The sequence below is a fragment of the Eufriesea mexicana genome, unplaced genomic scaffold (assembly GCF_001483705.2).
Source record: "Eufriesea mexicana isolate 0111107269 unplaced genomic scaffold, ASM148370v2 scaffold202, whole genome shotgun sequence".
NCBI lineage: Eukaryota > Metazoa > Arthropoda > Insecta > Hymenoptera > Apidae > Eufriesea > Eufriesea mexicana.
In genome coordinates this window covers 1,171,731-1,187,494 of record NW_016908372.1, presented here as the reverse complement: position 1 = coordinate 1,187,494, position 15,764 = coordinate 1,171,731, and the positions used below count along the sequence as shown (strand labels likewise).

General features: G+C 38.8%; 1 protein-coding gene across 4 annotated transcripts in view; it reads left to right on the top strand.

The window, feature by feature from the left end:
- LOC108555632 (neural-cadherin) overlaps window positions 1-15,764 on the top strand; it is a 424,295-nt gene that overhangs the window by 61,326 nt on the left and 347,205 nt on the right. For 3 of the 4 annotated variants that reach the window (XM_017911407.1, XM_017911406.1, XM_017911405.1), the window contains 6 exons: window positions 87-306; window positions 743-1,019; window positions 1,995-2,590; window positions 3,193-3,339; window positions 5,654-5,845; window positions 12,296-12,486. In XM_017911407.1, the coding sequence (XP_017766896.1) occupies window positions 87-306; window positions 743-1,019; window positions 1,995-2,590; window positions 3,193-3,339; window positions 5,654-5,845; window positions 12,296-12,486 (1,623 nt within the window). Of the gene's footprint in view, window positions 1-86; window positions 307-742; window positions 1,020-1,994; window positions 2,591-3,192; window positions 3,340-5,653; window positions 5,846-10,648; window positions 10,840-12,295; window positions 12,487-15,764 lie in introns of all 4 variants that reach the window. The other variant, XM_017911404.1, reaches the window with a different exon arrangement.

Genomic DNA, 15,764 nt, shown 5'->3' with positions numbered 1-15,764 from the left:
TATAGGTTTCGATGTTATTTCGACCGAGTATCGAAATTCGGAGACGAAATGTTTGCATCATGAAAAGCGTTGCATTTGTGTTTCAGTATCATATCTGTGAAAGCAAAATCATTCGCTGATCGCGAAATTCGCTACACGCTGAAGGCACAAGTGCAAGGAGCTGCGGGAACGTTCAATATCGGGCCAACAACAGGCATCGTGAGACTGGCTAAAGAATTAGATTTCGAGGATCTACGTCAACCTCACATTTATTCGCTTATTGTCACTGCTACTGAAGATTCCGGAGGATTCTCTACAACCGTCGACGTACATATATATTTTTATTTATATATTATTCACAAGCATGCATATCTTCTCGATATTCGCAATTAATTGACCGATTGTATTACTGATATTATGAAATATAATTATTTATATTAGAGATATTAGTTTTGAGCGTGTATTAAACATACACGTGTACACGTGCATATATTTCATATACGCGTATAATTTAATTTTATATCGAATTTTCTCACACGTGTGAGACATAGTTTCGATTTGCAAATTATTACCGAAATAATTGGAATATAAATTATTCCAAGAATTCAAATTAATCGTGATGAAATGTTACTCGAATTTTTATCCATACGAAGAAAGTAGCTGAGTAACGATAAAAAGAAAAATTATTAAAAAAAGAAAAATTGGAAAAATAGCGAAATATCGTCATATTCTGGTTTACTGAAATTCTCACGTAACCTTTCAGTTGACCATACGAGTTACGGATGTGAATGACAACGCACCCAAGTTTGAGTTGCCTGATTACCAAGCCCACAATGTGGACGAGGATATATCGTTAGGCACAAGTATACTGAAAGTGAAAGCAACCGACGCGGATTCCGGTGCTAACGCGGAAATAGAGTATCTGGTGTCGGACGACCATTTCAGCGTGGACTTGAGCGGCATCATAGTTAACAAGAAACAACTCGACGCTGATAACAACAATGCTTATTACGAATTCGTTGTCACTGCTAAAGACAAAGGTAACGTATTTTCTCTCTTTCATTTTTCCACGTCTCTTGTATTATACTATATCACTCATTGAAATAGAGTTATACAAGGGTCATTACATTCGCAGAAGCATTAAACGTTGTACCGATGATACAATAAGTAATACCATTATAATACTATTTTATATTGATATTATAATGTGCAATATTAATAATTCCGATTTTTGTTATGAACTGTATAGCTATTTACTTTCATTATTAGTATTATATATTCTATTATTAATATATTATTATATATTATTTTATTATTGATCTAATAAATAGCATAATTTGTTAGATTGAGAATAAACTATTCTGATATATCTAACTTAACCAAATACAACGAAACTACTCATTTCTATGTACCCATTACTTAATTTTAAGGTGAAAGCAGTATCCATTTTCTCGCAACTGAATTTTTCATTCCTCTGTGATAAATTAAATTATTCGAGACTTAATTTTTCACGTGTCTTTGTATAATATGAGATCGAAAAATTGTGGATTGTATGAAACGATATCGTACTCTATAATTTTTAATATTTCCTTGGACCAGTGCAATATATAAAAATGTTACGCACGTAGTCGTATAATGTATTCCTTCCTTGGTAATATGAAAATAGATGACCCGTATTTCCATCTCTTTCTATAAATTTCACTTGCTTGTATGAACAATGGGTTCGACTAAATGATATACCAGTTACATAAAAATCAAATCTTTCATTCGTTCATTTTCTTCGTGTCAGACTTGGAAAATAAATAAATAAAAACTCTCGACTTTTGCTATGTCTACGAAAGCATATCGAATACAGTAATTTATCAACTGCATCGTACAATACTAACCTTCTACTAACCTCTCAAGATATATTCGTCTTTTCAAAGTTACCCAAGAAATATTTGATCAAAATTCTATCGCTTTAGTTAAAATATTACACGAACGAATCCTGCTCTAACGTCTCTTCGCATTTGCAGGACAACCACCAAAAACCGGCACTGCGACAGTGCGTATATACACGAAGAACAAGAACGACGAGGAGCCAAAGTTCTCGCAGCAAGTGTACACGCCGAACGTCGACGAGAACGCTGGGCCAAACACCCTCGTGACAACTGTCGTCGCCTCTGACAAGGACGGAGACAACGTTCGGTTTCGTTTCGGTGACGGTAACACCACATCCGGTCAATTTGTGATCGAAGAGATCACAGGAGTGATCCGTCTTCACGGGAAGGAGATCTCGCTTGACAGAGACAAGTACGAGCTGAACGTGACCGCCCTCGACGACGGTGCCTGTTGTCCTAACGGAGACTTGACCACGCACGCCAGCACAGCTGTTGTCGTGGTCTTCATCACGGACGTGAATGACAACAAGCCTGTTTTTAATGACTGTAAAACGTATATTCCGAAAGTCGAAGAAGGTGCGCCCAACGGCAGTACCGTGATAAAGGTTCAGGCTACTGACAAGGATAAAGGCGTGAATGGACAAGTGAAGTACTCGATCGTTCAACAACCGAATCAGAAAGGAACCAAGTTCACCGTCGACGAAGAGACTGGCCAAGTTTTGACGAATAAGGTATATTTTGCTGTAGATTAAATAGGTTATATGAGGTTCGTTATGAGCGAGCTTTTGGAGAATTTGTGGGATGTGGGATTCTTCGACAAGTATTTAACCCTGGTGTAAATAACTAACTTTTATACATAATAATAAGTAACCTTTTGAGGGACTTGTTTAACGATTAATCGAGGTATATATCTTCCTGCTGTCATAGTGTAACATTGTTCATATATCGTGCTAATTTTCAAATGGAAAATATAGCTTTTAGTATGGTAGAACGTCGATTATGCTTGTATAGAGTGAATGAAATATGTATATTTCAGTCGAAAAATTGAAATTAATCACTAATTGGAAAATTGGTATGTAATATACTAAGATTTGAAGAGTATTGTGGCAGTCATGTTTAGAAAATCACTGATTTTTTACATTCCAACAATGGTTATAACTGCAGCATAATGTAGTATGTAGAAGAACGTTGACAGTTTTGGTTATTTTAGCAGCAGGGTTAAATGACAAGATAAAAAATTTAGACGTTTCTAATAGTATCATGATATCTTAAGTAAAAATGAACGTGTAAGGTATTAAAGTCGATAGAGTCTACAACTATTTCGATGTTTCAGGTATTTGATCGTGAAGGAGATGATGGAAAATTTGTATCTGTAACGGTTAAAGCAACGGATCAGGGTGAACCTTCTTTGGAAGGTGTTTGCTCCTTCACTGTAGAAATCACCGATATCAATGATAACCCACCATTATTCGATCGCCAGGTGAGTAAAATTATCAAAGCTTAAAGCTAAGAAACTTCTTATAGTACTAAGCTATAAACATTTCACAGAAAAGAAAAAAATTGACAATCCAATCTTTGCAACAAGAATGCAATTTCATCTGTAAAATCTTTCTCGATCGACAACTCAATGTGAGGTATAAAATCAAAGTGATTAAAATATCTTTTAGATCGTGATTTTATATTCTAATGAAACGCTAATTTGAAATGCAAAATGCTCCCAGAAGAATGATAAAATTTTCCACGCAAAGCATCTCTAAATATAGAGTAACATGTGCTCTTCACGATGGTTTTTATTTCATGCCGATATCTCAATTGGTTTCCGAGATATAAGTCTTTAAAGAGCGGAATGTAAAATAGTTTATTGAGTGTTCGCTCAAGTAGCCGTGACCTACTTTTTTCGTGCAAATGCGTGTCACTAGTCTCAGCGTCACTGACCACCGCAAGCCGTCGAAAGTTATGGGCGTCCGCGACACGTGCGAGAGAGAGACCCAAGAGTGCGAGTGAGAGGTCGGAGTAGAACAACCGAAATTACGGACCCATTTAGACAATCATTTCTCAAGAACGGAAAGTCGTATCGACTTGAAACAAAATGCATTTTAAAGAGGAGACTTCTCTGCTTCTTACAACGTTCGTTACAATGACTGTTCTTAACGCGTAGCAAAGTTATACGATGTTCTTTCAAGGCAATCTTTTTGAAGCTCTAATCCATTATCTGCGAGGTATAATAATGAATATTAGTTTCAGTAAGCGTTTGTACGCCTATAATTATGGAATGCAAGATTACTAACGGTAGTTTCAACGACAGAGAAAGCGAATTTTTCAGAGACAAATACGTAATAAGATTTTCTTACACAACAGAAAAGAAATATCGTCTTTTAAACGAGAGTGGCAAAATTTGATATTAAAAAACGGAAATTTAAGGTATCAAATTCTACGTTTGCGAATTTTTTTTCGATTTTGTAACTTTACAATTGCAATGCGAAAAGTTTCTACAATCTATTTAAGTTTGAAATACATTATTAAAAGAAATAAACTGATATTACTATTATAATTAAATAGAACATTATTGAAACAAATAAGCAATGTAATTTACAATTTAAAAGTGCCATTTTTTGAAGGATAATAAAAATGCACATTTTTAACGTGCGAGATAATGTTGATCCGGTACGAGTGCTTCAATAGCAAGCGCATATTTGACCTTTCGTTTCATTTGCATTTGTACCGTGTCTCATTCGGACAATTTGCTGATATTCATCGCCGTAGAGAAATATCAGCGAACGTTCATTGCGAACAGAGGGGCGGGTAATGGGCGGGGAAAAACTAAAAGAGAAAATTGCCTTTCACGTGCTTGTATTGCGCCATTTGATGCCCTTTGAAATTCAAGCGACTATTGGGATACACAAAGGGACACGTTTGAAAGAAATGCAAAAGATGCTTGACCGGGGCATTTTGCACTTTGTGCACGAGATAGCTGTTCGGAATAAATTAACGGACTACTGCTGGAAACAAATGAAAGAGGACTTCTTCGTGGTTTGCATATTATTCGCTCGCCATATGTCAGTCTTTCCCCTTTCATTGGCGAAATTGCTATTCGACGTTTTGCTGCACGAGTATTGCTCGATAGAGATTGCTGTGAAATCGCGTTGGAGGCCGTTTAATTAGGTTAAAAATGTTATACGAGATTTTGCAAAAAGTATGTATCGCTTTGTATCCCATTTTTAATTCTTTTAAGTGAATTTTTTACTACTTTCTTTTACGTTTATTAGAGACAAAGGTCATAATAGATATGTGTATATATATTTCTTTATTCAGAAGAGACATTTTAATTGAATCGTAAATGAAGTTACATATACACAGATATATGTCATTTAAAATAATTAAAGTGTTCGTATGAGAAACGACCTCTGTCACTTTTTTCGAGCTTCTTGGTAATAACGTGTTTTAATAGCTCCTGAACTATAATATAAGAAAAATTCATCGCATCTGTAATAATGATAATTATTCGTAAATACTCCAAATTGATTAGGAACGATCTTTTTAGTTTTTAATTAGAAAACGAATTAATTATTATAAAGCCATCGACTCTGTAAAAATAAATTGAAGATGATAGAGTATATTTTTCTCTCTTGAGTAGTCGATCGTCAATTTTCAATTCCAATGGAATTAATTTCTTCTCGAAGATTTCCTTATTAAATCTGTTTTACGTCCTATTTAAATTTTAAGAGAAAATTTATCTTCTTAATATTGCAGCTATTTTCTGTCAATCTGCAAATGATTTCTCGTCTTATTTTCAGCAATACGTTGAGAATATAAAACAGGATGCCAGTATCGGAACAAACATTCTTAGAGTATCGGCATCGGACGAGGATGCCGATAATAACGGTGCCATAACGTATTCGTTGAGCTCTCCTAACAATGACCAAGGGTTGGAGTACTTTGAGATTCAACCAGAGTCTGGTTGGATCGTCTTAAAGAAGCCTCTAGACGTGAGTATTCCCATTGATGATAATTTACATATACGACTCTCTTTAACAGTAACAGCAATCGTTCTCTGGAGGGCCAACGTGTGTTCTCGAGCAAGAAACATCCGATTTTTCGACCTGCTTCTATCAACGACCGCCTTTCGTCGCGTTTATAAATGTTCATTAGCAAATACCTACACGCCATCGAGCTGTGATAACAACAATCGATCGTAACAACGACAACGATGTTAATGTTTAAGAAATTGGTAGAGAAATTAAGCGAGAAATTCGTGTTAATCACGAAGAAACGATTAATAAGCCGAGAATGCACGTGGCGTTCTTCGATATCATTATGCCCAAATTTACATACATGTACACGCACACGTATGCGTAACTTAGGCAGTACACATACGCGTGTCTGTATATCCAAGAAATATATATATATATATATTTATATCTATATTTATACGATATAAATACAAACTTGAGTGTACACCTTCTGCCGATATATATCTCTATATTGTACGTTTACGTTAACTTACGTTCTTTAACACGAATCCGTTTTGTTGCTGATCGGATAACTTGTATACTAATATACGTTTGGTCGGCAATTATTTCTCTAATTATCACTAATATGCAACGAAATGAGTTTCCTTTTTACGGCACATGTATAGAACTTTTTAATTCCCATTGATATGCACAATGTGTTCACTATGGTAAATACTTAGCTATGCCTGATTTCCTTCAAACGCTTCATGTACCTGAATCGATCGACCGTTCGGGCTATTTTTGCAACAGAACACTCTCTCTCTGTCTCTCTCATTCTTTCTATCGAGAACATGCTCGCGGCGCGAGTACCTATTAAACAAGTTCCAATCGAGCTATCGAACACCTCTTGTCTCCAAGTTTTGTTCACCGCCGTGTCGGTCGCCGACGAACGTCATTCTCATTATCCTTGTTTTACATACGTATCTATTATTTCCTCTCGATCATTTCCGTTCGATCTGTTTCTTTTTTTCTGTTGTTCCTTCAACGTTCGCTCGGGGAAAAAAGCAAGAACAAAAAACGAAAAAATAAAAGAAAAAAGAAAGACACGTTTCTCGTTCCTTCAACGTTCGCTCGGGGAAAAAAGCAAGAACAAAAAACGAAAAAATAAAAGAAAAAAGAAGGACACGTTTCTCGTCTCGTCTCAATTTTTTGATATCTCTGGAAAAGCTCGCATCGAACGATCTTCTTTGTTTCCGTGTTCCCCTTTACGTTTTTCATCCCTTCACTCGTTTGTTTCGTTTATCGATTTTTTTCCGGCAATCGCGGTAACATTTTTGAACGACGACGAGTAAAGAAAAATGGAAAAAAGGAGGAAGAAATATGGCGTCGGTGTCGCGTCGCGATTTCGAGTCGGTATCGCGTGGCGAATCGGTGAGGAACGATCCACGAGAAAACGAGCGTGTGTGCACTTTTCATTTCCCAACCTTGACCAAAGAGAAAGACTGTCTGCGTGTAATTTTTTTTCTCTCTCTGTCACAGTACTCTCTTTTTTCTTTTTTGTTCTCTCTCTCTTTTTTGTACACGCGTCACAGAGCGCCGCGGAGAAACGACACCCGGGAAGGAAACGAACGAATAACAGAGCAAAAGGAAGAGAAACGAACGAGACCCAACTAATTACCTTTTAATTAATTCTCCTTAACTTAAAATACTAATGTGAATGTTTTTCAAAAGGGAAGTGATGTTTTTTGAACTTCCAGGAGCAGGTGGGAACGACATTTTTTGAGCCCCACGTACGGTGTACTTCAACCTCTACGCATTTTGTGGTGCATCAGACATAAACAATTTTTGAAAATGCTTGCAATATGTTATATGAATGTGTTTTTGATTCCTTTACAGGAACGGATCTCGCTCTCGCTCCTAAACCCTTCCCTCTCTGATCTCTCTCTCTCTCTCTCCCATACTCAATCTCTCTCTTTCTCTCTCTTTTTTATATTCTTTCATTTATTTTTTCCTCTGTTTTTTCACATTCTCGATTTTTCCGCTTTTCGTTTGTATTTTGTTCGCGTACAACTTCTCGTTTCTTGCATTTTGCTTTCCGCGTGGTCTGCGAACGGCTATCGTCTTGATTTTTGCCGATGCTCGCGTGGCTGATTTAACCGAGAAGAGATCGTTTTTTTTTTTTCACGGTGACCGTTTGCATTTTGTTTCAGCAAAAGGAAAAAAAAAGAGAAAAAAAGGAAGAAAACGGTATTGAACGTTGAAAAGAAAAATATCGGATGACGCTTTTGATTTTTGTATTTTTTTCCGTTCTCCGGTATGCCGGAGCAATTCTGTTGCTTTTCTTCCTCGTGTTCTTTTGCATTTTGCATTTTTTCTGTCGATTTTTTCTCTCTGTCTGTCCGACGTTTCCTTACTTTCGTCCTCTGTGCCTCCCGCAAACCACGACGTGACTGACAATGTAGACCAAAAAAACAAAAAAAAAATATATAAAAAAATAAAAATATAAAAATGTAAAACAGTAAATAAAACTAAATAAGACGGAATAATGCAGATCTATAAACACACTCGACGAGGCAACGTAACGGAACAAAAAATTATATATATATATCTACATATAAAATAACATAAAAATACACGGTATAAAACGTCCATCGGTTTTTGAGTGTCGTTAAAACGAAAGAATCAGACGAGGGGTCGTCATAATTTTTTTTCCTTCTCTCTGTAACTCCGGTCACCCTCCAAATCTACCCTTTCCAACCCACGAGCTCTTTACTTCTCTCTCTCTCTCTCTCTCTCTCTCTCTCTCTCTCTCTCTCTCTTTTTCTTTCTCAATCTATCTATCTCTCTTTCTACCCCTCTCACTCGCTCTTTCTGTTTCTCTGTTTCTCTCTTTCTTTTCTCTCTCTTTCTCTCTCTCTTTCTCTCTTTTTCTTTCTCGACCTGTCACTCTGTCTATATTTCTCTGTCTGACTCTCGATCTCTTGACTCTTTTCTTTCTCACGACACCCTGTTCCTCCTGATGCCTCTTTAAACGCATTCTTGCTTGCATGCAAATGCCTGCATTGGTTGATTTCGTAAAGGAACTAATTTGACTTTCTTATTGTTTATGTTTGTGTTCATTGCACCATTTACTTTCTTCGGATTTCATGATGACAAAAAAAAAGGGCTGTTTTCCAGTAAGTAGGAACTACATTCTTGTGTTTCACACTTTGCATCGAGAACACCACGAACGTGTATAACGTGATAGACATCACCGTTATACCGGCTAAAGAAAAAAATTCGAGAAAAACCAAAAAAAAAAAAAAAAAAAAAAAAAAAAACAAACAGTACAGTTACGCAGAAAAAAAAGAAACACGAAAAGAAAACGACAAGGAAGACGAAAAAAAAAAAGATATGAAAACGTTAAAAGATATCGAGTACGAGTATATTCGTTGCAGTATAATAATAGAGCGCAATTCCGTTCGAATTATTCGATGTGTATACCAGTTAATCTTTTTTTCAATCATTTTATTCGCCTCTGTTATTATTATTATTGTTGTTGTTGTTGTTGTTCTTATATGATTATATGAATTGTCACTCGGGGACGTCACTCTGTTTCTTTTTTTTTTTTTTTCGTATCGCTCTCTCTTTATCTCTCTTTCTGTCTGTCTCTGTCTCTCTCTCTGTCTCTCTCTCTCTCTCTCTCTCTCTCTCTCTCTCTGTCTCTCTTTCTCTCTTTCTCTCTTTCTCTATCTCCGTCTTTAATCGATTCGTTTTCTTTTACTTTTCTTTCTTTCATTTAAGTTTAAGATATGTTTATACCATTCGCGATATTTACGAGTCTCTGTCTCTGTTTTACGTTTCACGTTCTTTGTTTTTCAACGAATTGTTCATTCGTGTCAACGCGCCTTTTGTTCGTTCTCTTGTTATCCTGGTCTCGAGTGTATCCGTAGGTGAAGGACCTCTTTATCGGCAGATGTTGCCGATAACGATTTTGCTGTTGCTCTCTCTTTTCTCAAACGCATCGTTGATAACAATCGCCGGACACAACTACAGCTAGAAATTTCGAAATTGCAATTGCAAAATGAAGAAATAACGACAAATACAACGGTAAACACGTAGAGTTACTCGCAAAAAGGAAAACGTTATCGGCAGATATAGAAATCTCGTAATTCTCGGATATTTTCGAATTAAATCACGAATGAATATTCGTATTACGATTCGACTGTTCATAATTGTCGTTGTGCGAAAGTGACAGTGGGTAAGTATCCTTTATGAAATTCCTTCTAGAGACTAATCAGCATTCGCGTGAAAATCATGCGGCGAGTGTCACGGTTACACGAAACTGACACGATAATGACAGAAATTTTCAGGTTAATCACAGATTGGCTGACGCGTGGAAGATTTGCCTCTAAACGAGTTTCTATAGGGAAAAAGAGGTCTGGAACGATATAAAACAAAGTAAATAAATAAGTAAATAAAAAAAAAAAAGAAAAAGAAAAAGAATACACGAACATGAAAAGAAACCAAACGGATCCCCTCGAGACTACACGGTCCTTTACTCTCTTCTATCTCTTTCGTTTCGTTTTACGATTAAGAGATACCCTTCGGGTGGTCCTCAACGGCCACGTAACCGCGCTCGCCACCGAGTGACTTATCTCTCGTAAACGCCAATCGGAAAACCAAATATGTATCTATGTAAATTAAAAAAAAAAAAAAAAAAAGAAACAAAAACAGCTGAAAGAAAAACGCAAGAAAAAAACAGAACCAAAAAAAAAATTTTCAAAAAATTCAAAAATCCGCCAACAACAATCCCGAAAAAATGTCCTGTGAGTTGACGGCCCAATGTTTTGCCAATAGCGTGACAGCTATCTCCTGCACGTACGGGCCTCCGACAGAGGGACGCCAGTGTCGCACTCAGACGTGGAAGTTCAGTTAGTCGTCATAGACAGAAACAATAAACCACCTGTGTGGAATGAGATTGTATACAGCCCCATTCACATCAAAGAAAATGTCACAGTGGGTACTCTAGTGACGTCGATCAAAGCCAGGTTTGTATGCCACGACATGACCGAGACAAGACACGTGACATGCCGTGCCGTGCCATGCAGTGCTACTCCCATTTTTCTTTGTTTTTTTTTCCGTTTTCCAATTTTTCTTTTTTTTTTTCTATTTCGTACCTTTAGGTCTGTCTCGATTCTTGTTTCTTTCCGTTTTCCACTTTCGTCCGATCTTCTTTTCACAGTCCGTTCACAGTAATCGTATTCACCCGTCTACGTACATTCTAGCCTCACGTTCATACGTACGTATCTTACGATCGGTCCGTATCGTTGCGTCTTTGTACACGTTGATTTCTCACAGTGTATCCCTCGTTCGTTTACCGTCTTATCACTTGCGCAGTTTCCCATTTTTCTTTTCATTTTCATACGTAAATGATGCATTTTACGGGAGAGGAAGCATGTATGGTCAAGCGCGGCGCGGTAGATCGCTGATTGGTTGGACACTCCTACTACTACTACTACTACTACTACCTACTTACTACTACTGTTACTACAACTACTTACCATTACTATACTATTACCACTACTATCTATCCCTTACTTATGTTAATTGTTACCACTCGCCGGGGCCGATTTTCGAGACAGCATTCAGGTACCGAGTTGCCACGGTCGAGCCTGCTTACGGATCCGCTACTCGTTTGCTAGACACCGAGGAATTTCTAGACACACGGAGGAAAGCGTGAAATAATTCAACGAGCGAACATGACGCGTCGTACGTGTACACGCATGTGGACGTCTCTGAAGCATCAGACAGAACCGGCCCCGACGACTTTAGCGGAAAACATCCCTAGATGTGTACGAGTTCGGAAAACCGGATGCCGGATTGTCCTTAGCGCGATGATCCGTATAGGGTAGGCGAGGATGTAGCGAGAGATCGAGGTCCACCTCGATGAGAGTTTGTCCTTTTCTCTTCTTCTTCTTCTTCTCTTCTTCTTCTTCTTCTTCTTCTTCACGAGGTGCAGTACAAAGACGCAGGTGCAGAAGCGGGCATCGGCGATCAGCGATCTCCTCGTTGAGGGATGAGTCGGGGTTCAGCACGCTGCTGCTGGCGCTAGTCCCGCTTTGCTTAGAATGTAATCGCGCTAATGTAAGGTAGAGCGGTAAAGCGGCTATCAGAGAGCGGACTATGCGACCCGGACTAGACGACGAGAGTTGGTCCACAGGCGGACGGAGTCTAGGGAGAGAACACGATGATCACTGGCAGAGGCTGGCTACACCAGGGTGCGGGAATGCACGATATGGCGGAACGGCAGAATTGAAACGGGAGAGAGAGAAACACGACAGAGACAGAGACAGCACGCGGAGAGGGAGAGAGAGCGAGACACCCGAGAGAGATGTCCTCCCGTGCTCCTCCCGAGACCAAAATACTTACTGCCACGAGTCATTACGACTGACACTAACGCCATTGTTTTTTGTTCCCGTTTGTTGTACACGCGGTCTGGTGTAGCGTGAGATGTACAAGCTGGAGGCGATGGCCAAAGACAAGGGCTTCCCGCCTTTGTCGCGAACAGTGGAGGTTCGGATTGACGTTGTGGACCGTGCTAATAATCCGCCCGTATGGGACCACATAGTGTATGGGCCGATCTACTGTAAAGAGAACACGGCCGTTGGGGCTAAAGTTGTGTCTGTTAAAGCCAGGTCTGTCACACTGTTAATGCTCCGTGCGGCTCTGCACGAACCCGCCCTGCACGCAATCTCGTGGCAGTATTGTTCTTGTGCACGTTAATTGATATTGTGTACGATTCCATACACACGCATCTACACACCACCACACCTACACACACACACACACACACACACATACAGTGACACACACACATACACAGTGACACGTACACAGGAGCGCAAGGGTCGGTCAAGTAGCTAGCGATGGGCTCCAAAATGCGAAACGCTCAAGTGAGTCTTCATAATAATCCCGAGAGATCACGATGATCCGTCAGAGTCTTGAATGGGTTAGCTGTCTGGACGAACTGTCTTGAAACCGTTCACAACTTCCTCGTAGTGGTAGAAGCTGCATTAACACTGGACCGAGTACTCGATGCAGGAGACGATGTTGGTATAGATCGTTGGTATAGAAAGCTACAGGAATATTACGTATTTTGGTATACTCATACTGCTGCATGCATACGTTCGATTCCGACATTTCAAGACTTCCGACGTTTCGAGCCATTTTAGATTCTCATTAAAGACTTTGCGGAACGGTCACGAACTCGACACGAAGCAACGTGCTGTCAACTCGCACGGGGACCCATCGCTGCGACGTGACGACGCGACGTAACACGAGCACAGATGGACACACGCATACACGTCAGGTGGTGAGCACGAGTATTCGTTTGAGCAGAAAAAAAAAATATGAGCAGAATGAAAGAAAGAAGAAAATATGGGGGAACGAAGCGAGCAGTTCGTTTGCCAAAGCTCGTTTGCTGATCTGCGCGAGTCGCGCGTCCTGCGCGTTGAACCGAGGCGTCCCGTTCGCTCGGTTGCCGATGTAGAACCGTGGGAAAAGGTATTTTCCGAGGAAAAGGAAAGCGTGTTTCGCGGAGAAGGAAGGTTCTTCCTCTTCGAATACGATTTTTCCCGGATCGGAATTACATCTCGCTCGAGACGACGACGTTTTGTTGCACTTTTAGGAGTCGCGAGGAGTACGTTGCGAGTCCTGGCATGGCGAATTAATCGATTTTAAGCTGTAGTTTAATTACGCTTTTTACAGAACGCGGGAATGCTGATGAAATTCGGCAGAGAGTTAAGTGCACGTATAAAAAGAAGCATTACCCCGTTCTTGGGAGTAGCATTGGTGTTTTATTGCCGAGCTGGAGTTACGTATCGACTGGGTTCCCGGGTTCGACGATAGCGTAGTATCGGTAAAGTAATGAGAACTTTATTTCATTTAGAATTTTGCTGTAAAATGTGGAGAAAATTCGAAATGATAGTTAGGTGTTATTTAGAATTACGTTTGGCTCCGATAGTCTATCGTTTTCTAATTTTAACCCTCGCATGGCGGATGGATTATGGCCGTGAATGATGAACGTGGGATCCATTTTGACCCACGTCGGGGATTTCAGTATTTAGAATTTGAATATTATTTATAAATTACTTTTTTATTTTCCATCGTTACGGGTAATGCATTAAATACGACTTGACAAGCTTGGGCGCCATTTTGACCCAATTCTGAGTATCGCTATTTAATATTTAAATATATAGAATTTTATCGAGGATTTGCATTTTATTATTTGCCAATTATCGATTACTTTTTATCGTTACGAGTAACGCATAATATACCACTTTTTTATTGCATGTGTATTGCACGTGTGCCGGTAATTATGAAAATGACGCACGTTTCCTTTCGAAATATTAATAACCTCGCGCGATAAATTAAAAATTTAATTTATATTTTAAATTTTAAATTAAAGAAATTTAATCGTGACAGGTATGCAAATTCATCTGAATTATTTAATTTTTTGCTACTTTGACAGGAATAGTTTTATTGTATTATATTGCGAATAAATACAATTAAAATAAGTTACGAAATCGTGTTTTTCGAACTTTTGACTTGGATCATTATCATAATTACTGGCGCATATATGTGTATTATAACAATTTTCACATTTCTGCGTGTATTTATTATCATTATCGACACACAGGTTGCATCTTCCACAGTTTTCTACGACTGGTACTGTATTCTCTAATTTTATATAATTTCGGTGTTATTGGTGATGATAATAGATAAGCGCCATGCTAGCTGTAATTAACAATAATTTACATATACTTTGTAGTATACGAAATGAACGTTCCATGAGTCCAAGTGGACCTGGAATCCGCCAGGCGAGGGTTAATGACACGAGAAACTTGGATTACAATTTTTAAACAACGTTATTATAGTACATTAATTCGATAATCATCGTCATTTAATTTGAGATTCTCAAAGTAGACTTTCGCTATTATAATGAATAATTTGCGAATTTTGAAAATAATATTTCAAAATTGTGAAAATAATGGTCAAAAATACTAAAAATAGCATTCAGAAATTCGAAAAATAGCGTTCGAGAATTCCGAAAGTAACGTTCAAAGATTCTAAAAGTAGCGTTCAAGAACACCAAGAAAATGACAAATTAACGTTCAAAAATTCGAAAAATGAAGTTCAAAAATTCTAAAAATTGCGTGGAAAAATTCGGAAAATGATATCGAAAAATTCCAGAAAGGGGAAAACGAATAAAGAGGAATGACCGTAGGAGACCTGCGTTTCCTGACATTCGGCTGACACGAAAGTGTCTAAAACGACTGTAATTTCTTGGAGAAGAGCGAGGTTAAACTAGGTCGCGCAGGGTGTAATTTATTCGGGGCTATTGTTTCACTTTTTTCCAAACGCGGTATTGAAAGATCGCAATGAAAAGCGTGGTTGACGGGAAGCGTGCGTTCGACGTGCGGTTTCGAAGCGGAACGTCCCACAAACAGATGGACTTCCGGCACGAACGAATCGGTTAATTGCGTGTGCATTTGAGCCAGATGCCGTGACCACGTGCTACCGGCACGACACAGGGTTCGGTGCATATCATCGTGTACATAAAGTGCAAGCACTCGGCATAGCGTCACGCGATCGCTCGAATGTCAAACGCGTGCCAATTTCTTCTTTAATTCGTTTGCGGCAAGGGGCAACAGATGGCTGGCGCGCGATGCTTTGTTGCGAGTTTAAGTTCCTCGTGCAGGTTGGAATAACGCGGCCGAGTGCGATGTAAAATGAAACTTTGCATATTACGTTGTATTCGTTTATCCAGCGTGTCGAGAGAACAGTTGTTCGCGTGTCCTTAGGCTGTTTGCTTTGCAAATTGTAAGTACGCGTAATTGTGGGCAGGAATTTATTATACTCTCCATTTTCGTTATTTTCGCTTCTTTGGAGGGGAAGGTGCTAGGATTATTTA